Raw genomic sequence first — 24,870 nt, 5'->3', positions numbered from 1 at the left:
GTCAGTGCCTCTATTATTTTACACTTAAAATGTGCATGATCATTTGAAGTAGGACAAAGTGCTGAATGGGATGTTCAATGCCATGAAAGCATGGATTGTTGTTGTTGGCAAGTACTTTTTGTAGGTTCCAAACCAGCTAGTTTCAAGCAGCTTAATGCTAGCATGACTACACGCTCAAGGCTGTGACTGGAATGTAGACATCCATATTCTCTAACAGGACTAGTATATTAATTTTTATCCATATAAACAAGAACAAACCATGTTATAACTCCTATGTGCCTTGAAAGCTTTCTTCATGGTTGTACATAATTGCAGCCATTTTTGGAGGGCAGAAAGGTCCAGAGCTGAAGGAATACCTAGAAACAAAGCTACTCAGATCAGAAGTGGATTTCAGAAGTTTGATTTGAGTCGAAATCAGATTTTTTATTTCAGTCCAGCCAGAATTACTGTAGTTTCATTCTAGTAATGACATTGTCTCCTTTTGTGGCTTTGAGCAAACAATCACCTTCCAAACTGGGGATTGGTTACTGTGTTGTCTAATGAGATAGCATTAGAAAAGGACGCATCTGTATATTAATGCTTCAGAAGACAGACAGATCTGCAGAATATGAGATAATATGTCCTATTATCCTAGGCTTATTCACTTATCCTTTCTATCATCAGAAAAGGCTCCTGTTGAGACGTCTGCAGTAACATCTGAAGAGGCAGAGTTTAAAGATGAAGAAAGCACAGGAGATACTCAGGTAATTCTCCATAGTCAGCTGAGAGCTGTCCATTTTATTTTTAATATTAGATTTGAAATTCCTTTATTATAAAATGGGCTTGCTGAGAAGCTTCTGTGATTGATTCTTTTATGCCTGAGATGTCTCTGCTGTAGGTGAGATCCTGTAGATTCTAGTGAACAGCTGGGGTACTCCTGCTGTTTTTCAGTTTGGAGAAGCTGTGTAGGGGCATGAGGTCCCTCACACCAGATCTGTCTTTATCCAGATATTATATCAAGACACAGTGTAATTTGCTGGGATCTGGAATATTCCTGGACAGCATGTCCATTCCTGAAAGAGAAATTGGTGAAAAACAATATGTGGAGGGGTGAAAGCAGCAGGCATAACTACATGAAATAAGCAGTGGCCTGATTTAAAGGCAGTTGGCTGATCAGGAAAGGAGTATGCTGTGAGAAGTTTGTTCGTATCCACACAGTGTCAGGCCCTGGAATCAAGTTCAGACTAGTTTCAGACAAAGCTCACTGTCTTGCAAGGAAATGATAACAGAGGGTAGTGGAACTCTAACACAATCTTTGGGTCCCTGAGTCCATTTTATCAAAGGCAGTCATGCTATATTATCTCACTCATGTCAGGCTTTGTTTTAAAGTAACTTCAGTTCCTGGTTTTCCATATTCCTGTTCAGATACCGTTCCAGAATCTCCTTGCTCTGATTGCTGGAAGTCTCCTAATTTCCATCTTAAATACTGAATCTTCAATTACAGCCTCCTTTACTAGGCAGCAGAAATCCAGGAGTCTAAGAAGAAGTGCTTCTGAAGAAGGAAAGAGATGTCTGGTTCTTTCAGGGTGGAGTCACTGCTCTGTTTTCTTGCAGGCTGCAGGAGAGGAAGAGGCAGAGGGCTCAGGAACAGCAGAAGTAGCTGAGGCAGCAGAGGTAGAAGAGCCTCCTCCCCCAAGAGTGAAGGAGCAGAAGCTTGCAAACCAGTTCAACTTCATTGAGAGAGCTTCAAGGACACTCAACAACCCTATGCGGGTATGCTGCCATTTCCTTAAGTGACTTGGAGGGCATGTGGATCATCTGTGTTTGTGTCATATCCTGTGATCTCTGTAGATACTATTAGGAGAAAAAAACAGTGTTTTACTATGGTAAAACATTTGGGGTGATGAAAATGAGAGAAAAATTCTTGCCTCGTGGACTCTTGGACAGCCTAGAAGTCCTGTGCTGTCACCACATCACAGCACCACCAGCCAAGAAGTTTTGGTGCTACAGTAAATCTTTAAACCTCTACTTGGATATAACATTTTTCATGTCTATTTTCTCATCTGAAAAAGTATAGAGCAATGGTTAGGGTACTAGCCGAGGGCTTGGAATCCATAAATTCGATTTCCTTTTGCTACAGAGTCCTTTTATGGCCTTGTACTTCATTTCTTACCCGTGGAGCGGGGATATAAGTGCCCCTATATTAAAAGGATAAAGGTATTTATGCTTGTATTAAGCACAGGTACTACAGTAACAGACCTATGTAAGTATGACAAATCTTTGCTGCTGCTACGTGGTACATCTGCCTCCCACTCTGTGCATGCACTTTCCAATCAGTACAGACCCAAGACCTTATGTTCCTTCCCTAAGCTTTTTGCTGAGCCTGCAGCCATTCCCAGTGAACGTGTCTTCACAGGGCCTTCTGATACTGGTAATGTTGGCCCTCAGTTGAGTGCTCAAAAAGGAGCTTTCTGAATCGGAGATACAAGTTTCAGAGAGAAAATTCGCTTGTTTTCCTTGCTGCCCTGGAATCAGAGTATATACAGCTTCCCCAGAGAGCCTGCCTGCCTTCTTGCAGCCATTACACCTAAAGTGAGATGCCTTTACATCTGATGGGCTTGGAGAGATCTAAGAGTTACTGTGTTGCTGGAGCTACTATCTCCTAGAATGAATACCATCTCTGCCCCCTAGTAGAGAGGGAGGGTCTCAGGAGAGTCTATCCAACAGTGGAGTGCTTACTGCAAAGTCTAGAGCTAAGATTCTGCATCTTTCAAAAATCCCTGTGGAGGCAATGGAATTTGTTATTTCTCTGTCCCCAGATCTGCATATTCTCTTCCCATTGATTTTACTGGGAGAGGCTTGTGTGCCTCTGTGTGATTCTGCCTTTGAAAGCAGAATATAGACCTTAAATAGCTGTACTGCTGTGTGCTGTACAGGATGTACAGTTTCCACCTCTGAGACTGCTTCATTTCAGAGGTCAGTGAAATGCTACAGGCAGCTTCTTAAAAATGTCCTGATGCAACAGTTTTTTGAAAGAAAATGCTGTTGCATGAAATGAAAGTTTCACAGAAATATATTCATTTATTTCAGAATGTTGATGTAAGACCGATAAAAATATTATTTCAGTAACATCAAATGAATTGTTTATAGGTTATCATTCTGTTCAACTGTTTTGTTTTGACCGCTATACCCAAGTGGGTTTTTAATATATAGGTCGAAACTTTTTAAATTTGATAGGATATCATAACTGATACCATAATCGGTAGCAGAATGTTTCAAATGGTAGAGGTGAAATAAACCATTTCAGCTCCTTCAAAATGAAATACTGAAATCAAGTATTTTAAGTATGTTGGAAAAAAATCAGAAGGTCTTGTAAACCTTCTTTTGGTCCACAAGAAAATCTATTTGTACTTGCATGATCACCAATAATGTTTGTGCAGTGCTCTAGGAGTCAGTTGGATGTTGAATTAATCTTAGATCAGTATTATTCTTACTACCCGCTATGAGAAGGCTGTTTCCACAGCTGGACTATGTCACTGCAAAGAGTTTCAATGCAAAGATTATGTTTCTTTATGCTTTTTCTTTATTCAGGAAAGAGCATGTCAATCGGAGCCTACACCTTGTAAAAATTTCTCAGCCACTGCTAACCAGGTATATCCTTTTTACTTTTAAAGTTTTTTTAGAGTATATTTAGGAAACTGAGATATGAGAAATGAAAGACCAAATTGCTATGTTTGCATTCTGTGCAGTGGAATGAACTCCCGTACTGTGGCTTTGATCTCTGATTTAAATCTGAGAGCAAAATAGTGTGGCCCTCTTTTCTGCCTTAATGTGTAAACTTGCTAATGGTTTATATTTCTAAGGTCAAGTGTCTCAGTTTAGCTGCTTTTAATTGATCTACTGCTTGCCAGCCTCCCTGGCCAGTCTGCTTTAGAGAGTCTTAAACAACTGGAAATGGAGAAACCACAGTGTGAGAATGGTTCTGGGCTCAGCAAGAGGTGAGCTTCAGCTTGCAGGCACTGACTTCTCTGGGGACACGGCTGTCTGGTGTGGGGACTGTTCTGTTCCTGAAGATCTTCCATCACTGTGTGGTGGGTGACCTGGTTATTTAGGAGGAGCTGTGATCCAGCATTCAATACCTGGTCAGCTGCAGGACACCTCCATCAGCTGATCCCATCAGAGGCAGGTTCAATGGGGTCTCAAAATGCAGGAACAAAATAATGAAAAGGCACTTAGGACACGTCTGCATGCTAGGTCCACTTTGAGCACTGTGTTTAGAAAGTGGAGACTTACGAAGATTTCATACAGCCGGGAATTTACAAGGGTTCATGGAGTTTTTGGGAGTGTTGTTAAGAATTTTATATATGCAACCCTGTGTTTTTTACTTTGTCTAAGCTTAGCTGTTTGTGAAAGCAGATTTCTAAAGCCTGAAGCTGAATCCAATGAGAACTACAGCATAAGGAACATGGAAGGCCCACTCTAAGCCTGTTGCAATAGACCTAGCTCTGTTTTATGTAGTGGGAATATGCCTAGTTATTCCTCATGAAGAACTATATAGTATTTTCTCCATCTCTTAAAAATGTAAAAAAAAATTATTTTGCATGACATTTTACACATGAAATATGCTACAGCTTTCATTGGAAAGGGAATCCAGCCAATTCTGCTGATTAATTCTCACAGATATTTACAAAATGTATTTGAGTTTGTCACTGATACAAATATTGTTTCAAACCAGTGTACCAAACTGATATTGAAAATATTGTTTCATTACCAATGTACTACAGGAACACCCAGGAGAAAGTATAAGGTAATGGCATCAACTTAAAAAATGCTGTTATAGGAAAGTGATAGGAAGGGGAGTGAAGGTGTCTCTGTCAAGCTGAAAACTGTAACCCAGTCTATTCCTGAACTTGAAATCACAGAGTAATTGGCCTGAGATCTTCCCTCCCTCCAGCTGGAGTTTCCTTTCGTTCTTTCTGACAGTGAGATGACCTGAGAGTTAGAGAGAACAGAGCTATTTAAGATAATCAGACTGTGGCTAAAATTTTGCATGAAATGTTTGAAAACTAAGAGGAAAAGCTTTCCCTTGTTTTCTTTTTATTCTGTTGAACGTTTGAGTGGATATAAAATAATATTTTAACGTAAACTCTTTTTTTCCTCAACTCTTTTTCCTTCTTGTTCTTCCTTATTCTCACAATTTCCTGTTCCAAAGTTTTCTGTTCTGCTCCTTCTCCTAATCTTCTCATCACATCTTCTTTGTCCTTTCCCTGATGTTTGGAACATCTTTCCATCTCATTTCCACCTGCAAATTTACAACACAATGCAGGTTTTTTGCTAAAGATTTGTGCTACCTTTCTTTGTTCCAATGTTCTAGTCTATATTTTGTGTTTGAATCATGCTCCCTCTCCTAAGCTGATGTGTCAGAATTAGATTGCTTCTTGTTTGTCCTGAAAGTAATGTACCTGCTTCAGAAACAGTAGTAGCACTCCAATACTAATGAATAATTCTTAAGTAGAAAAATTACTTTTGGATCTACTGAAGTAAGACATTCGTGGCATGTGGCATAGCAGAAGATGTAAAACTGCTCTCAGTTTCCGTTTGATCATATGCTGCAGAGTTGGAGTCCAAGATTTAAATTGTGTTAAGCAGCTACAATTTAATTTTCCAACACCACATGAGAAATGTCATAAAGCAGATGTTTAAATCATGTTTCCTATTAAACACTGGTAAATTAGCCAAACAGAAAGTCCTACAAAAAAGATACGGCGTCAAAGCACCAGGAAGAGTGTTGGGGGAAGGAAATTAAGAATGCAATACTGTATTCTTAAAAGTAAGACACGCCCCATCAAGCTTTAAAAATCCAGGGCTTCAATCTCACTTTTTGTGCAACAACCCAGCTGTCTTCAGCTGATTCCAGTGGCAGTGTTACTGTTGTGAGGACTATCATATTTTTGTGATGGTGTAGATGGCTGTTTTCTGGAGTACAATCAGGTCGTGATAAATCCTGCCTCTGTGTGTCTCTCAGTGGGAGATCTATGATGCCTATGTGGAGGAGCTTGAGAAAATGGAAAGGTCAAAAGAGAAAGAAAAATCAAAAGCTCAGATAGCAAAGAGAGAAGAGGAGAAGAAGAAGGGAAGAAAGTTAACCTCTCTGGAGTCACAGGTATGTTTCATAATGCTGGAAAAAGCCTGCTCAGAGTGGTAGTGGATGCATCCGTAAAGCAAGTCAGGTGAAATTTAGCAAGTCATGCTGGCTGTGTAGCTAGTTGTCTCAGTTGGCAAGTAACAACCCTAAGAAATCCAAAAACTAGTTTTTGCCAGAACAGGATTTCCATTTTGCTGTACTTTTTATGGGAATATAAACCATTGTGAAGCCATAATCTTGTCTTCAAACAAGTGAGATTTATGGCTTTCTTTTTTGTGCACTATCATGTTTGTGTCTCATTTTTGATTAGCATGTGAGGGATAAAATAATGAAATAAGCAGAAACACTGTGTGACTTTTCAAAGAATTCTAAGTGATGCAGAGCAAAGGCAAAGAAATTTAGGATTCTTTCAAAATGTTACTAAAGCACTGTAGTGAAACACATTTCACTATTTTTTATTATTTTAATTATGTTATAGAATTAGAATTTATATATTTTCTGGTTATATACATATAAATGGTATATAATATGTAATTTATATAAAAGTTAATACTAGTTAATTGAAATTGAAGCCTACATACTTAAAATTGAATAATGATTCTGGGAGGCTTGAAATAATTTGCGGGGGATCTTTGGTGCGTCATTTATTCATTTAGTTGGAAAGTGACAGAAGTGTCTCTCTCCAGTATTTGAAGTGCTCTGCCACGGTCAGTAATCACACAGCATAGTGATACCTCAGTCATGGTGATGTGATCATCCCAAGAGGAGGTCAGCCACTGTGAGTGCTATGGAGTAGCAGAGTGAATGGCAAGTGCTGCTGAACTGGAGTAGCCTCCGTTAGTCTGGCTTCTCAAAGTAGCAGGTATCATAACTCCTGCCAAGCTCCAAGCTGGTGTTGTGATCTTGATGTGAGGGTGATACTGACTCCTAATCCAGGCTGCTCTGTCAGGAGTAGCCTAGGAGTGCCTTGCACGGATGGACAGTCCATTCCCCTGAAGTGACAATATCCCCGTCTTAAAACTGTGATCCCACTCCAAGCACTGAGAATATGATACGGCAACCCTGAAAGATTTTTTTCATGTTCCAGAATGTTTTCAAGGGGTTCAGGAAGTTTCTATTAGGGTTTAACAGAATTTGATCTATACAGAACTGTGGGTGGTTTTTTCCCCTGCAGTGTAAGTTAAATCATTTAGAAGGCAAAGTGAAATAGTTTCTATAATGACTGGAGCAAAATGCACTGAGAACTATAGTACAGAAACATGGAAGTAAATTCTTAGCTTGCCCCTAGAACAAGTGTAGATATCAACATAGCTAAGATATATCTATATAATAGAAGCTGGCTCCTGAAACTGGCTTTAGCACTTTCATACCATATGGCTGATTCAGCTGTAGAGGATTTGGCTGGTTTAGCTACCCTGGCAGCATTCTGCCATCAAAAGCCTTATAGTATAAACAGACCAGAAACATGTTCTGACAGGCTTCTTCCTGTGAATTGTGCCATTGAAATTCATAGTCCTTTCGAAAACTAATAAACCTTTCACCTGAGTACGTTTTGGAGAATTAAGCCTGAAGTCAACAGTACAATTATGGGCTTAAAGGGTGGACTGCTAAAAGCTGATAATGAAAATGAAATAAAAATTCTACGAATGAAACCATATTGTAAAAAATCTGCTGCATGCTCCACTGACAACAGTGGGAAGCTGAAATCCAGGCACCCATGATCCCTCCCTTTGGTGCTTTGCTTTTCACTCTTAGCAGTTTCCAGAGGGCTTGCAGGGAAGCCAGAAAGTCAATACACTGAAAAAGTGAAAGGGAAAACTTCTTTATGCAGAGCCAGTGTCCCAAATTGAGGCCCTCTGCGAGGCTGGTGGACCAGCTTGAAGTGTATGAAAAACCTGCTGAATCTTCCAGTCATTAACTGGAAAAATGGAACCTGAAGTAATCCAAGGCTAAAATCAGACTTACAACAGGCACTACATCTGGTCAAGTGTAGGTCTATGGAAATTAAAGTTTGATGGCATCAGAATCTGTACTTCTGGTCTCAAGTCAGCAAATGCAGAAGTGGGTTTTGTGGAGATTCCAACTCACAAGTTACATACTTCTGACCACACATGGTAATTGGAACAGCTTTTCCAGCTAAACACTTTCTGAGGACATACTGCCTTTGATCATTGCTGAAGGGGAACTGTGGAACATCAAGCAGGAGATGTGGCTGATCTGGATCAAGGATGCAATGGCTAGAAGCAGCAATTGATTTCCACCATTGTTTCCATCAGGCTAGGTAGTAGGAAGAAAAAGACTGTGATAGCTACTGAGATAGCATTGGATTCAACCTAAAGGGAAGAAGAGGAGAAAATGGGTCGTTATTACCCGAGGTGGATCTCTGATGGGAGCTCTTGCTATGGTAGGAGGCCATGAAAGAGAAGATCCAAGAACTAGAGCTGCAGCTGGAGATGATGGTAGGGGTCAGATGAAGATTTGAAAACATAATGGATGAAAAGAGAGAGAAAACAGTACTGGTATTGAATAAGAGGCCAAGAGAACAGATGACTGGGAGAGGAAGAACATGATCCATGAAAGAATGTGGCCAAAGGCAGAGGGGAGGAGAGGGGAGGGGAGGGGAGAAGAGAAAGAGACTTGACAGTGGAGTAGAAGCTCCTCACTAGGGGAAAAGAAGTAGAATGAAGCCATGCACTGCACTGAAGAATGAGGAGAAGAAGCAAGGAAGACATGGTTTGGCAAAGGAGAAGAGAGAGGCAGCCAACAGAAAAAGGAATGGAGATAACCAGATTTCAGCAGAAGGAAGGATGAAAATTATATAAAGAAGAATATGAGTGAATAGAAGTCAGAATGACAGAGAGTATTTGACTGGAGACTGTGATGAGGGACTCTTGGAAATCTCTCAATATGTATGTGTCATGGTTTAACCCCAGCCGGCAACTAAGCGCCACGCAGCTGCTCACTCACTCCCCCCACCCAGTGGGATGGGGGAGAAAATTGAAAAAAAAAAGTAAAACTCGTGGGTTGAGATAAAGACAGTTTAATAGGACAGAAAAGAAGAAAATAGTAATAATGATAATAATAATAATAAAATGACATTAATAATAATAATAGAGTTAGAATATACAAAACAAGTGATGCCCAATGCAATTGCTCACCACTTGCCGACCTATGCCCAGTCAGTTTCCGAGCAGCGATCCACCCCTCCCAGCCAACTCCCCCCAGTTTATATACTGGGCTTGATGTCATATGGTATAGAATATTCCTTTGGCCAGTTTGGGTCAGCTGTCCTGGCTGTGTCCTCTCCCAGCTTCTTGTGCCCCTCCAGCCTTCTTGCTGGCTGGGCATGAGAAGCTGAAAAATCCTTGACTTAGTATAAACACTACTTAGCTACAACTAAAAACATCAGTGTGTTATCAACATTATTCTCCTGCTAAATCCAAACCATAACACTGTACCAGCTACTAGGAAGAAAATTAACTCTATCCCAGCCAAAACCAGGACAGTCCGTCACTCAAATGGATCTAGAGAGAAGAGGATGTGCTACATCCGAAAGCAATGATACAACGTTTGAAACTTTCCCTCAGTTTTCAATAAAGGCAGCAAACAGAACATGGAGAACATAGAATACCAAAGAGGAATGACACGAAATTTTCTGAGCTGAAAATAGTTGGAAGCGGAGAGAACTAGGCAGAAGTGTTGTATCTGCTTGTCCTGTTCTTACCGTTACTGAGCCATCTGCTTATGACTCTGATTACAGAGAGAATCCTGGCCAGGAGATACTCTTGGTCTGATCCAGTACAACCTTCCTCATGTTGTTGTGTGAGTGTAGAAATGACAATATCTGAGGTAGAAGCAAAATGCAAAGAGCTTAATGCAATTAAGTTGATGCAGGCTAGCTCCTCTCACCTTGAGATGACAAGGCATGAAATCAAAAGTCTGATAGTAAGGATTTTTAATGAATCTATCTAAAGAGGGGTGGAGCTATGTAATTGGAGTATAACGAGGATATATTAGGTGTAAGAGGGGTAAAAATTAATTAGGGGTTCCATTAGTTTGACCTTTAACAGTATATGAGACAATAGAACTAATAAGGAGGAAGAGAACAGGGAACTGGGAGTAAATATGAAATGGAATAAAATAGCACATGTTTACCAAAAGTAGGCTGTGTCCAAATAATCTCATCTCTTTCTTTGATAAAAGTTGTGGTTTTCCTTAACAAGGAAAGTATAGTAAAGGTAATCTAGCTGAAATTCTGTAAAGCAATTCCTGTAGTGCCTTTAGGAAATGATTAGATAAAGCAGAAAAGTTGTTATTAGTACAGATTGGGAGGGCCCAGTGGAGCGGAAGACCGTGCATTTTGGAGTATCAAAGCAATCTTTGATAAGGTGAGGGCTTACGTTTGAAATGACAGGGAGAAACATGAGTGTATCGGCTGGTGAGTTGTATTGTGGCTATGAGAAGACAAGTACATTGCTGGAATATATTGTGTGAGGGATAGCAGAAAAATACTATTTCTGTTATGTAAGGGGGGGCGATACCTTATCTGGAGTAGCACAGGGATATATGATTTTGATCACGCCTTTTCAAAGATGATAGATTACAAACCTGCATAGATATGGAAAAGAATATAAGAAATGGAAAGCTTGAATACAAGAGACTAAAAAAGCCTTAGCATATTATCAGGTAATGCAAAGGTAGACAGGGAATCTGAGGTAGGTGGCAGAGAGGGAGAAGAATTACTAAGGCAGAGGATAGTGTCGACAGAAATACAGATGGATATGAACCAGTTAGGAATATGTTAAAGCTGGAACTTACTGCACTGGAACAATCTCTAATCTCCTCTGAAGCAGAAATGGTTGAACAGTTTCTTTAAAAGTCCAAACAAAATTTATGTTTAACAGAGAAATGTGCATTCCTGAATCATGTGAGGTCCTGTCCGACTTGTCTATCTCACTATAGCATTACACCTTTCTGAGATATGCCTGGTGAGACAGCCCAGTCCCCAGGGTCATAATTATAACTTGGAAGCTCTTGGACGACCACAGTTATTTTTGAAATAACAGCTGAAATTTGAATGCAATTAACCTTCACATTATTGTTCACCTGTTCCTGGTCATCCCTAGAAGTGGATGAGTTGTTACCGACTCTCTTGTCTTCAATCTGCTATTTACAGCATTTCAGAATTAAAAGCAAACAGTGAAAATGAACAGATGAGTACAGTTCTGGAAATTAATAACTACTTGACAGGATTCAACCTGGAAGACTTTATTTGGGATTTGCAGTGGGTGTTTGCAGTGCATGGACGTGTTGGCTGGGCAACAGATGACAACACGCCTGTATCATGCTTTTTTCTTTGCAAGCCAGGAGTTCTTCTAGTCACAGTATATGTATTGCCAGAGGTATGAGCAGTTACTGCACTGTTTTTAGGGTGGGGTTTGTCTTCTGGATATGTAGTTATACACCAGCAGAAGCCTTTTTTCATGCTTCAGTTTACTGGACTTACACATTGCAACTGGCCAGCTGCTGAGAGGCAAATGTGAAGCAGTTAGTGTTAATGAATAGTAGAGCAAGACCAAGACGTTTATTTTCAAAGTACTAGCCCATTATCCATCTTACATATGATTCAATTAACATTATTGCTGTTCTAAAAATAATTTATGCACAAAAATAAATGAAACAAATTTGTTAGCTGATGAGCTCTCATTACATCTGGCTAGCTAGCCCAGAGTTGGTCTACAACAAAAAAATGAGTTTCAAGCAGATCTTTTGAAAAAAAGATAAATTAGGCCTATCGCTTCCACTGAAGATTTATTTCAGTAACATATAGAATAAATCAAACCTGAAATAGGACAGGATCCAATGAGAAAATAACTTACTCTGATCCAGTTTAATGCCAAAAATGTAGTTATTCATGACTGCATTGCTAACAGCATAGCTACCTAACAAGAAAGCTGACTTAAAGCTCTTTCGATTCATCTGGAGAGTTTCCTGCATTGCAGGAAAAATTCCATTGAGTAATACATTGTTTCTGTATTTACAAGGGTTTTTTTGTTTAAAGCCTACTGTCCACTGAAAACAACAACAAAAAAATATAGAATCATAGTATCATAGAATCATAGAATGGTTTGCGTTGGAAGGAACCTTAAAGATTGCCTAGTTCCAACCCCCCTGCCATGGGCAGGGACACCTTCCACTAGATGAGGTTGCTCAAGGCCCCATCAAACCTGGCCTTGAACACTTTCAGGAATGGGGCATCCACAGCTTCTCTGGGCTACTTGGTCCAGTGTCTCACCACCCTCACAGTGAAGAACTTCTTCCTTACATCTAATCTAAATCTACCCTCTTTCAGTTTAAAGCCATCACCCCTTGTCCTATCACTACATGCCCTTGTAAAAAGTCCCTCCCCATCTTTCCTGTAGGCCCCCGTTAAGTACTGGAAGGCTGCTAGCAGGTCTCCCCGGAGCCTTCTCTTCTCCAGGTTAAACAACCCCAACTCTCTCAGCCTGTCCTCATAGGGGAGGTGCTCCAGCTCCCTGATCATCTTTGTGGCCCTCCTCTGGACCCACTCGAGCAGGTCCCTGTCTTTCTTATGCTGGGGACCCCAGAGCTGAACGCAGTACTCCAGGTGGGGTCTCCCGAGAGTGGAGGAGAGGGGGAGAATCATCTCCCTTGACCTGCTGGCCACACTTCTTTTGATGCAGCCCAGGGTATGATTGGCTTTCTGGTCTGCGAGTGCGCATTGCTGGCTCATATTCAGTTTTTCATGCATCAATACCCCCAAGTCCTTCTCCACAGGGCTGCAATCAATCCATTCATCGCCCAGCCTCTGTCCATGTTTGAGATTGCCCCAACCAAGGTGCACGACCTTGCACTTGGCCTTGTTGAACTTCATGAGGTTCGCATGGGCCCACCTCTCTAGCCTGTCAAGGTCCCTCTGGATGGCGTCCCTTCACTTTAGAGTATCAACCGCAACACTCAGCTTGGATTCATCATAGATGAGGCAGGATCTAGCATTCATCTTTGAGAACACATAAGTAAGCCTTATCTTCTGATCTTCAGTCCAGAATGAAGTCTCACGTTGGAAATTCAGAACGCTTGCAGTGCAAGTTTCCTTGGATGTGTAAGAGAACAAGAGCTGTGATCTTCCTCATGTCTGTAAGGTACAGCACTGCCATTCTTCCCCAGCTCCTTCCAGTAGCAGGTGCATGTTAAAATGGAAGAGAAATTTTTGCCTGCATAATAGCTGAATGGAAGGTAACACGCCTGATGAACCAGCAGGACTCCAGGGAATCTGTTCTTTATGCCTTGTAACTATGGCTTTTACAATGTTGGAGAGAAAAGTGTTTATTGTGCTTCTCTTTTTCTAAATCAAATTGTAACCTTTTCAACATTTAACCTCTGTCAATTAAGCTTACTCAGATCAATATGCTGGTGGCAGCCGATGATATTTTTATAGTCATGTTCCCAATATTGCTGGACCAGTGTTAGCAAAGGTGAATTGCCTTTTTTTAGGAAGTGTTTTAGAGGAAGACAGGTCTTACTGTGGCAGAAGCAATAACGGCAACTTAAAGTCAAAAGAGAGAAATCCCAGCAATTGAGAGTATTGTTTTCTACTTGAGATGTTTCAAGCATCCTCCTTCTCTTCCTCTTTAATTTCTCTTAATACTTATGAATTCCTAACGTTTAGGGAATATCATACCGAGTTAAAATTTGAAAACATCTTTTCCTGCGCTTTCTTAAATTCTGAACATGACAGTAAATTCTCTGTGCTGTTCTCAAGAAGTCCTCCTACATACCCAGGGGAAACCTGAAGAACATGAGAGTGGCCACACTGATTTCGAATCAAGGCTCTAACCACAAGTGAATGTGTAAGGAAGGGTAAGAGCACAGCAAGAGTATATCCCAGTCCCAAATATTCATCCAGCCTTCAACTATTTTCAGCTGTTTCCTAAGCTTGATGTGCTTTGGCACATAGATGGAAGTACTTGTTCAGTCTTCCTTGAAACTATGCAAAATTCTTGCATTTACAGCACCCTTTGACAAGGAGTCGCATAGATGTGTCATCCTTCTGTAAGAGTCACCTCCTTTTGTTTATTTTGAACTTGACTTCCACTAGCTTCACTTGACACCCCTACTTTTTGTATCAGAAGAGACAGTGAACACTCAGTCCGTGTCCATCCTCTCTGGGCCATTTAGGATTTCATAGACCTGTCTCATGTCTTCCCAAGCTCGCTCTTCTCCAGACTGGCAAGTCCCAGCCTACTCAGTTTTTCCTGGTACAGAAACTATTCCAGACTTGGGCCATCCTTGTTGCCCTTCTCTGAACTTGGTTCCAAGTTCTACTTTATCCTTTCTGAGATGGAAGAAGATGACTGCACACATTACTGAAGATGTAGGCAAACTATGGTTTTATAAAAAGTGTTGCGGATTATAGAATTGCTTTTTTTTTCTCCTTTGTCCGGTCATCTTTGTGTAGTCCTTTGAGTTTCATGCTCTTTGAAGCAAGACTCTCAGTCTCCCTTGAGTCTGTGCAGAGCCCAAGAAAGAAGCAGAGGGCTGGGACGCACATAATCTGAAGTCATGTTCTTGGTGCTGACTGTGACTGTGTGGTGTAGTTTTGGCAAGTCATTTCACTTTTTCTTTTCATGTTCAGGGCACTCTCTGAGCTGCGTCAAGGATGACAAGTTTCTTTTCAGTGTCATCACTGCAGAGGAAATCATGCTGTGCTGGCAGTCATCAGTCCCTAGCAGGGGTTTGAAGATGAAAGGCTTTGAAACACTGATGGGGCTTTGGGGCAGCAGTAGTAGATGTGGATTCAGGTCCTTGGAGCAGCATGCTCTCAGAGCACTGTGCATATGCCTTGACATTCTTACATCCTTGCACAGAGCTGTGCTGGCATCATCCTCATGGCCCAGCACAGTCTGGGGAATTTTAAGCTCTGTCCTTCCAGTTGCTGGCACCCAGGCTTCTTGTCCTACTTGCCAGTTAATCCAGTTTGGATTTTGCTAGTGATACCATATACACACGCAGAGGATAGAGAGCACACTCACACAAAAAGTATTTAGGAATAGAATTTAGTAAGAAGATGGTTATAAGACTGTGGTGATCAGGCACAGGGCTCTGTCAGACAAGCATGCCAATCAGCCACCTCCTGACAGTCAAGCAGCCCTGTTATGCTCTCTTTTCTCTATTTGTCCATGCTGCTTCTTCGCCCATCCACCTGGATTGTTCCCTTTCTCCACCCTTGTCTCCTTCCATATCAACAACCTGCCTCTAATTACTTTTTCCCCATTGGTCACATTTTTGCTATGTCCATACCCAAGTTTGCTATTTCTGGCATGGTTTCCTAGGCAATCTTAGCCTTACATGGTATTACTGACAGTTACCTAGGGACTGCTGGCCTTGCAAGATGCTGCTCCCCAAAAGGTTTCCAATACTTGCATACGTGCAGGTATATCTACATACCTTCACATGTGCAGGCTTGCCCACTTGTGGTGTTCCCTGGCCAGGAGGATGGGATTTTCCACAGTATCAAAACAATTTCCACAAGAGCTGGACAGCAAATTGCCCTTTGCATGTTGGTTATATATTGTATGAGCTTATGGATCTGTGACTGCATCAAGTTGGAATTACCCAGTGATTGACTGAAGGACTCCTAAATCCTGTGATCTTTACTTAACACGAGACCTTAAAGCTCTCCAGGTAGAGATGAGAGGATGCTCATGCATGATCAAGTATCTATGATTTCATTATTGAAGCTAATGAATTATTAAGTGAGATGGGGGAGGGATCATGTGTGTGCTTTTAGCTCATGCCATCATGAGGTAGCTTGAATGAGTTGAGGAAGACAGGACTCTAACTGCCTTCACAGATAAGTACCTTCCAATTGAGCTAAATCAGGAACAAACACTGAAGTTACTGCAGCTCAGCTGTGGATGGCATCTTGCTAAACTTATAATAAAGTCATTGCCTTAATTCAAGTGCCCTTATCATTAGGTGCTGGTGTGAGGAACTTCAAATTATCCTGTATTCAAGATCAAAGGACTCAAGTTTTTCAGTCACACAAGGTCTGAAGGACTTGTAAACAGATATGAAATATATTTTCTCTTCCTTTTTTTTCTTTTTCAACAGAGTGATGATATAACCAAGATCTCAAAGGCTGCTAAAATAATGGAGCGGATGGTGAATCAGAACACATTTGATGACATTGCACAAGGTACAGCCCTGCTGGGAGATGCTTCTAACTCAAGCCCACAGCCGTAGCAAGGAATAGAATAGAATAGAATAGAATAGAGAAACAGAGCTAAAATGAGCGGGGCTATGAACCTGCTGACTCACACAAGCAAACAGTACAGCAGACCATGGGCATGCAAAGGGCATGCCACATCAGCCATGCTCTGAGCTGGCTGGGGACAGCAGGTCTGGTCAGCATTGCCCTCCCTGTGGCACTTCCCTCCCTCAGCAGGTGTTTTCCTCCTGGATGCAGGTGCTGGTGACAGCAGCCAGTGCCGAGCAGCAATTTGCTGGCATACAGGTCCCAGCCATGTCGACATACTCAGTCTTGATGTTATTTTGCAAGGGTTTTGCTGTCTCTGGTCAGCTCTCTCCTGAAAGGCCACATCTAGCTCTGGGAGTGGCCTGAGGTCACTCCTTGCTCCAGGCTTCGGCTTTCCTGTTCATCCTTTGTCTACTTTTAGATCATGAGCTTTTTTTGTGTGAGGACTTGGTGCTTGGTAAAATGCATTTACAGGGCTTAGGTGCTGGTTTAAAGTTGAGACTTAAGGACTGAGTTTTTATACTAACAGTTGGGTTGTGCAGAGGCTGTGAGGATAACAGAGTGTTTTTTAAAGCTTTCCTGGCACTGCAGGAAAATGATTTATTTCTGATTTATACGCCGGGACCTTTTCCTTGATTTTTTTGTTTTAGATTTCAAATATTTTGAGGATGCCTCGGATGAATACAGAGACGAGCAAGGAACCCTGCTCCCACTCTGGAAGTTCCAGTATGACAAAACCAAGAGACTTGCAGTTACTGCCATCTCCTGGTAAATCTCTTCATTACAAACTTACTCTCGGCGGTTTCGCCGGGGGTGGAATTGAATGTGACGGCACCTTAAAAGGCAGGTCTGTTTTCTCTAGGAACACTGTTTTGAATAATCAGTCAGCTGTTTTGGCAGCACCTAGACGTGCCTGGTGCTTCTGGATGCAAAGCACCTTGTGTAAGGCTGAACGTGCCAGGCTTGTGCCATTCAGCAAAAAGTGAAGGCACAGCAGGCTCTGTGCAGCACTAGGGCAAAGTGAGTGCAGTTAAGAGAGGAAAGAAGAGCCCCTTCTTGGGAAAGCTGGGATAGACATGTCATATCTTTGGACAATATGCTGTAGGAATCAATCCTGAAAAGCCCAGGGGAGGAGAAGGGATAACAACTATATTTTTGACAAGTATCAACACAGAAGAATTAAAGCAGCAGAAAGGGAAATGCAAACATTGCATGTGCCAGAGAGGTAGCACCATAGACTATAAGATGCTGAGGCACTGATACCAGACAAGACCTTTATGCATTCAGTCGCTGCCCAGACAACAGTGGTATTTGTGTACTGGGATCTTACACAGTTCAGTTTAGTAGGCATTTGCCCTGCAGTCCACTTTTGCATATTTATTCCTGGTCAGTCCAAAACCAATCACTGATAGTTTCAGATCAACTCTCCTTTTCTGAGATTTTATCACCATCGTTATTACCATGAAAAAAACATCATCACCAACCTGAATGAGTCCTTTTACTTTTTAACATGCTTGATCCTCCCCAGAGCTGGTTTGGATCATGAACTGAGCATAAGACATACATAGTCAGCTCCTGCCTTGTGCTCCCCTGCAGGTAGGCCTTCTCCCACTTGTTTGTGGGGCAGTGTGAACACATCTGTGTCTTGCCAAAGAGGATCTATGGAGAGACAGAGCAGGACTGCAGTCTTCTGTACTTTCCAGCCACTGCAGTAATTATACTTTAATAGAATATCAAGGATGCAGTTGTGTAAGAATTACTAAATAACAGTAAAATGAAATGTAAAATTGGGAGAAAAGGCGTCTTTTATATAGAGTTTGTGCTGCTGTTATTCTTGTCTCCAGGAAATGATAACAGAAAGATGGCCCTGAAATTGGAAGAATGACTCCAAATTGCCTTATGTAATAAGCTTTTCTAATTTAATTTTTATTCTCACGTTGTTAGCAGTGACGGTGCATTTAGTAGGTAGAGCAAGAGCGTTAGGATGCCTAGGTATTAGCCCAAGTGAAAAAGGAGAAATGAAAAGAGAAGTTCTTTTATTTTATCGATTCATAATAGCAAGTCAGAGAAAACACTCATTAGATAATTTTCACATACATTCATTTCACAGAATTGTTACCCGCTGGTTGTGCTGTGTGAGCTCAGGGACAGCAACAGGACTGACCTTTGTCCCATGTAAACCCTACAGTAACTGTCCACGCACAGCAGAAGTTGTAAAGAAGGTAGATGTTTTTCAAATAAAGGGACTTTAGAAGACATAGTAGATGGTTAATTGCTCATAATCAGTATGCCTCAGCAAATGTACTGTTCACCAACTGGATCAGAAGGGAATTTATACAGACCTCCCTGGTCTGTAGGAATGATCATGAATTCTTGAACTGATAGCTGTCTCTTGAAGCATCCCTCATTATTTAATAACACGTAGGGAAAGTAAGTTTATTGTGTATTAGTCTGTTGTGGTTTAGAAACTCCTTTGTTCTTGCCCCTGAAAGATGGAAACTAACACATTCCTGCCTTTTTCCTTTCCTCAAAGACCTTATTTTTAAAAGTAAACTTTCCGTGATTATGAAATAGATAAGCCAAGAAGTGCTGGAGATTGACATCATGTCTGTCTGTGCCCTTTGTATCCTTTTCACCCACTGCTGTGGTCTTCTGATGTTCTATTTTTTTATGCATCTTGAGTCTGGAAGAATTGCTCATACACGAACTTTACTAGTGCATATGTTCAAAGGGTCAAGCCCCAGACTGCATGCAGTCCTGTGAGAATGGACTCTGATATAAATGTGTGAAACACTGTGTGTTTCTGTGGAACTATATGGTTAATAATAAATGCAATCTTATATATATTTTCTCATTACAGGAATCCAAAGTACAAGGACCTATTTGCAGTGGGGTATGGCTCTTGTAAGTAACAAATGGAAAAGAATCATTGAGAGGTTTAAAATATTGAACAGGTGCACTGAGATCAAATCATATAATACTCTGGGGCATGGATTGTATCTCATAGCAAGGACTCACCTAACTTCAAAGCAGTAAATTGAGATGTAACTCAAGATAGGGATTAGGCCTTTACATTCCATGATATAAACATTCAGAAATGCATAGGCATAGGCAGCGTTAGGCAGGGCTTTTGGCTTATGACAGTGCTGACTCTCCCTTCGGTCAAGGACTTGCCTCTAGAAGCATCACTTAATCCTTTTTATCTTACTTGATGGGCTCTGATTTCTCTGTTCCTGCCCTTCTCATTGCTGAAAGACCAGATATGTTATGTTTTGCCAGAAGCTAATAATGAGAGACTTCTCTAGGTGTAAACTCATTGCTTTCTTGTTAGGAGACACCTTCCAGGGGTGTCTCAGAGGATAAGCTTTCCATTAGGGCACATCAGGCCTGGATGTTGTGAAAAGGCACTTTCCCTGCTGTAGTGTCTGAGATTGGACATGGGATAATTTTGAGTAGCAATAAACAGAAGGTTCAGGGGTTGCTGTGTTACTCCATATTAATCTCTATCCAGTATTACTGCTCTCATGGAGCAGAAAATGGAAAAGAATTCTAACAAGTTGATGTTTTCTCACCTTTTTTATTGGTTTTTTTTCTGTGTGCATTACATCTACCTGCTCAGTTTATATATATTTTTTTTTTTTTTAAACCACATGGGAATCCATATCAACAACCTTGCATTTCCTCCTATTCAGTGTCTCTTGTTGCTTACAGACACACTGACTGCTGTATTCTGAATTCTTGTCTTCACATCTCCCCCTTTACTCCTGTGTAGATGGGATAGTAATGTCACTGTGAATAAACATTCTCTCTTCTGTTCTCTCACTCCCTTCTACTTTCTAGCTCTACCTGAAGTGCTGACTATCATGAATAGCTTCTTAGGCAGGGGACAGCATTCTGGTAGTTCCCCCAAGGAGCACTGCTTCCCAGGGAAATTCCCAAAGGGAGGATACCAGTTGTGAGACAGGTTTTCCTGGGGTCTTTCTCGCCCAGGTAGTGTTGGCTCCTCGACATTATCTTCTCAGCAGACTACTCAATAAATTTCTCAGGTCCCCTGAAAGTGCTTCTGGGACTCACCAGGACTCTACTCTTCTCCACTGTTAGTAGCTGCTGTAGAGTCACATTGCTGGCATTCTCATGTAGTGAACAGTGACCTTAAAGCCTCAGCTTTACATCAAATGGGTGTTGTTAATTAACAAGGGAATACAGGTAAACGACTGAAATCCCAAACTATTTTAAGTCTCCACTGGCTTTTACTCAGAGCTTGTGAAGATCACAGCAGTACCCCACCTGCACATCTCCAGGGCATCTGCTCCTTGCAGAGATGTCCCCCCAGGTCTTACCATTAACTCTGACACAAAGCAGAGAGGGGCTGAGAAAAGAACATTATCACAAAGGCAGCAGAGCCTTCTCCTTGCTGCAAGAGGACAGACTACAGAACAGTCAGACTACGGTCGTTAGATTTGTGAGAAGGACTAGGTGTTTTGACCCAGTCAGTCTCCCCACTGTCTCTAGCAGGAAAGTTGTCCTTCTCCTCTGAGTATTAGTATTTTATTTATTTAAGTAAAAGCTGACTCTTCTGTAGAGCATTAATAATTCTCTGTCTGGCTCAAAATAAAGATCAGTTGTGGTGCTACAGGTAACCAGTGGTTGAGAATTCCAGATAGCATGATTAGACACTAAAATTTTTACCCTAAATACCCCAACCCTAGGAGTTCTTTGTGGAGGACAGAGACTGGGGGAGCCAAAGAGGGGACCTTACCAGTAGCTACATCTTTGCCCACCAGCCGTTTCAGTTAACCTATATGTGCTTGCAAATTACAGATGGACATTTTTGCTAGTGTTCTTTGTGCTGCAAAAGTTAGAATCTGTTGTGAATATTCTGAACTACCAAGGCAAGTGGTTTGCTATTTATTTTAAGGGAACACCTTTTTTTGAATAAGCGCTGAAGGCTCTCAGCTGTGATAAAATGACTAATGAAATTCGTTGTTGAGAAATATATTGCATGTGGGATAAAAAGCTCAGCACTGGGCTCCAAGGAGATTGCTGTTATTCAGGAAAGTGATCTTGAAGTCATTCAAGTACGTGTTTCTTTTCAAACACTTGGTAGTGCTCAGCAGCAGTCTAAAAGGCAAAACAAAACTTGATGAGAATTACTATGAAAGAAAAAAACTCAAAACTTCTGGATACAATGGAAGCAAAATAGAAAACTACATATAAAGCAGCAGTAGGAACAACAACAGAAAACTAAAAAGAGAACAAAACAAGATTCATGATAAACTGACATCTTGATTACTGTGTGCAGTTCTGGCTGTGAACTCCAAAGAAGAATGTGTTCGGCTGTGGAAGGATTGGAAAAGGTCCAGAAAAGGGCAGCAAGGATGAACACAAATATATATAAAGACTTTTGATCAGAGAGCATAAGCAGACTAGGACTTTTATAACACACAAGGGAGAGGGACTTGGTATGGGTCAGTAGAATCCTGAGTGGCATGGGGAAAGTGAAAAGGGGTCAAATGTTCATTATTGCCCATAACACAAGAATGAGGGAGACTATGAAATTATTGAGTAGCAGGACTAAGACAAATTTAAAACAGAATAATATGATACATAATGAAATTGTGGAACTTTTCTTCCTTCCTTTGTGATCTGGAGGATAGCGATACACATGGATTCAAAAGAGGTTAGGTAAATTCATGGAGGGCCAGTTTGCTGTTGGAAGGACAAACCATCTGATTTAGTAAGTTCATAACTGTGAGTTTCTGGAAGCTCTGAGTACATACAAGGGGATAGACCTATATTTGCTGAGGTTCTCACAGTATTTAAGCATTTGCTACTCAGTACTCTTGGAGATAAGATACTTGGCTACAGGGACCTTTGGTGTGGTCCCAAATAGTCATTCTTATGTATTTCTCTGTGCTCTGACAATGGAACCAGATGGGTTGTCTTCATTTACACTAGTAAGGATTGCGTTCTGCTTGCAATATTGCAACATTTCATTTGCCTCTTAAAATGACATTTTTGTCTTGAAGTTCACTCCATCTGAGCCCTGGAAATGTTGCTGTTAGTTTGCCAGGAAGCTTAAATTGGCCTGACAATCTCTTTAATTCAGCAGACAGCAGCTATTCTAAAGAGCAGATTAGGATCAGCCTTTGCAAAAGAAAGCATGGTGAGAAGTGCTCAGGATATTCCTTGCCTTGTACAGCACAGCAAAATCTTATTGTGCTCACAGCCCCTGTGCTCAGAGAGTATAGGAATGGGGCAGTGCCTTCCCACTGCCCTGCCACCCAGGCACAGGAGGAGAGATACAAGCTCCAGGATGGTACCTCCCCCTTAGCCTGTTCAGACAATTGTTCTAACTTGTTACACTAAGCAAGACCCTTATGTGTGCTTTGTGGGTTGTGCAGAAGTATTTGTTGTTTGTGTTAGTTCTGCCAGCATCCATTGTGCCAAGGGCAATACATAGATGCAGAGGAAGGCAGACCCTAAGTCAGTGGCTTGCCATCTAAGTAGGCAAGAGATCCAGAAGACTTCTTATCGCATTTCTTAGCAGACACAGAGGGCATAGTTCATCTCAGCCAGCTGTAGCCAGCTAACAGCTAGGAGCTGAGTTTCTGCCCTAAGCTTCCCCTTTAGTCAGCAGTGAGACATCGGCACATCCAGAGGCCATCCATCCTGCTGTAAGCCTGGTGTCCAACAGAGGAGCTAAGTAGCCCTCTGGAAGGTCTGGTCTCTCCCCACGGACTGTAGAGTGAGCCTAGGCAGAGCACCTAGCCTAGATGCCTGTCTCTTAGATGGCTCAAGTGAGGCGAGATGAATCCTGGCTGGAAGAAATAATCCTGGAGTCACACAGGGGCTGGGGTAGAGCCAGGAGCAGAACCCAGATCTTTGGGTCTGCAGTACCCATAATTACATCACCAGTCTTTTGTGCAGCATGCATTTGGGAGCACTGCCAAGACACAAGTAACACATTTGTCCTACTGCCAAAGTATACTTTTTGAAACAAAAGGTCCCTTGTTTACTGTGGGTCCATTTCACTCCAGCATGGCGAGTTCTTTACAAAGAGGGCCCTAGCCTCTCCCTTGCTTTTGTATCCATTTCTGGAGTTTTCACCAGTGATTTATTCGGATGGGGTTTCTGATGCTAATGGTGCTTCTTTGGCATGAGACACTCTCTTCTGAACAAGGAAATACTGTCATCGTAATTTGCAATTCAGGATCTATGCTGCTTGGCTGGAATTAATTTTTATTCCCATCAGGAGGAGCTGTCTTTCTGTTTTTGTTTTTGCATAAATGAGATTGCTGGGTTTCTGGCTAGACTGACAGCCTGCAGAGCAGGGTTCAAAGAAGCTGTGATGGGTGTTGGGCTTGTGTTCTGCCTTGCTGATGGGACCACTACGAATACAAGCTCAGGTCTTAGCAATCAGCTCAGTTCATGTTCCACAAGCAAGTGTGCCTCTGACAGCCTTCAGAGATGGCTTTTTATGTGCAGATCCATCTGTCAGCACATGAGTTGAATAGGGAAAAACAGTATCTGTATGGCCAATGTATTTTATCCTACTGTTTATTTGCACTTAGTGGATGTAACTTGCCAGTCACAAGGATGTGTGAGGAGTACGGACTCACACCCAAACCGCTGGCAATTTGAGGTGTCTGGCAAAGGTATCTACTCAGTTCTTCACAGTGCTCGGTCTGAAATGGGGCGTCATGTAGACAGAAGTAGACCATGTAGAGTTGCCTATACTACTTGTTGTGGTTTAAGCCCAGCCAGCAACTAAGCACCACGCAGCTGCTTCCCCCTCCCCCTCCCCAGTGGGGTGGAGAGGAGGAAAAAAAAAAGCAGAACTCGTGGGTTGAGATAAGAACAGTTTAATAACTAAAGTAAAATAAAATACACTACTACTACTACTACTAATATAATAATAATAATAATTGTAATGAAAAGGAATACAACAACAACAACAACAAAAAAGAAAAACCAAAAAAACACCCAAGAAAAGACAAGTGATGCACAATGCAATTGCTCACCACCTGCTGACCGATGCCCGAGCCTCGATCCACGCCTCCTGGCCAACCTTCCCCCACCCCTCCCCGTTTATAGACTGGGCATGACGTTCCATGGTATGGAATATCCCTTTGGCTAGTTCAGGTCAGCTGCCCCGGCTGTGCTCCCTCCCAGCTTATTGCACACCTACTTGCTGGCAGAGCATGGGAAACTGAAAAGTCCTTGGCTTAAGATAAGCGCTACTTAGCAACAACTAAAACATCAGTGTGTTATCAATCAACATTATTCTCACACTAAATCCAAAACACAGCACTGTACCAGCTACTAAGTAGAGAGTTAACTCTGTCCCAGCCGAAACCAGGACACTACTGTAGCTTTCTTGTGTAAAATCAACAGGAACAATGCTAGTACAGGGTCCTTATAGTGGTGTGACTGCATCCAAAGTAAGAGTTTTTATGACTCTGTG

The 24,870-nt window shown here is 41.6% G+C and overlaps 1 protein-coding gene across 1 annotated transcript in view; it reads left to right on the top strand.

Moving 5' to 3' along the window:
* Nucleotides 1–24,870, top strand: part of DNAI1 (dynein axonemal intermediate chain 1) — a 151,273-nt gene that overhangs the window by 17,180 nt on the left and 109,223 nt on the right. The window contains exons 8-15 of the mRNA XM_050913638.1: nt 664–743; nt 1,594–1,752; nt 3,571–3,630; nt 6,005–6,142; nt 6,435–6,437; nt 16,259–16,343; nt 17,054–17,171; nt 19,264–19,307. Coding sequence (XP_050769595.1) covers nt 664–743; nt 1,594–1,752; nt 3,571–3,630; nt 6,005–6,142; nt 6,435–6,437; nt 16,259–16,343; nt 17,054–17,171; nt 19,264–19,307 — 687 coding nt within the window. The remainder of the gene's footprint in view (nt 1–663; nt 744–1,593; nt 1,753–3,570; nt 3,631–6,004; nt 6,143–6,434; nt 6,438–16,258; nt 16,344–17,053; nt 17,172–19,263; nt 19,308–24,870) is intronic.

Source organism: Gymnogyps californianus, chromosome Z, assembly GCF_018139145.2.
Source record: "Gymnogyps californianus isolate 813 chromosome Z, ASM1813914v2, whole genome shotgun sequence".
NCBI lineage: Eukaryota > Metazoa > Chordata > Aves > Accipitriformes > Cathartidae > Gymnogyps > Gymnogyps californianus.
Note: the sequence above shows the minus strand (reverse complement) of the source record. Positions and strands in the feature narration are given on the sequence as shown.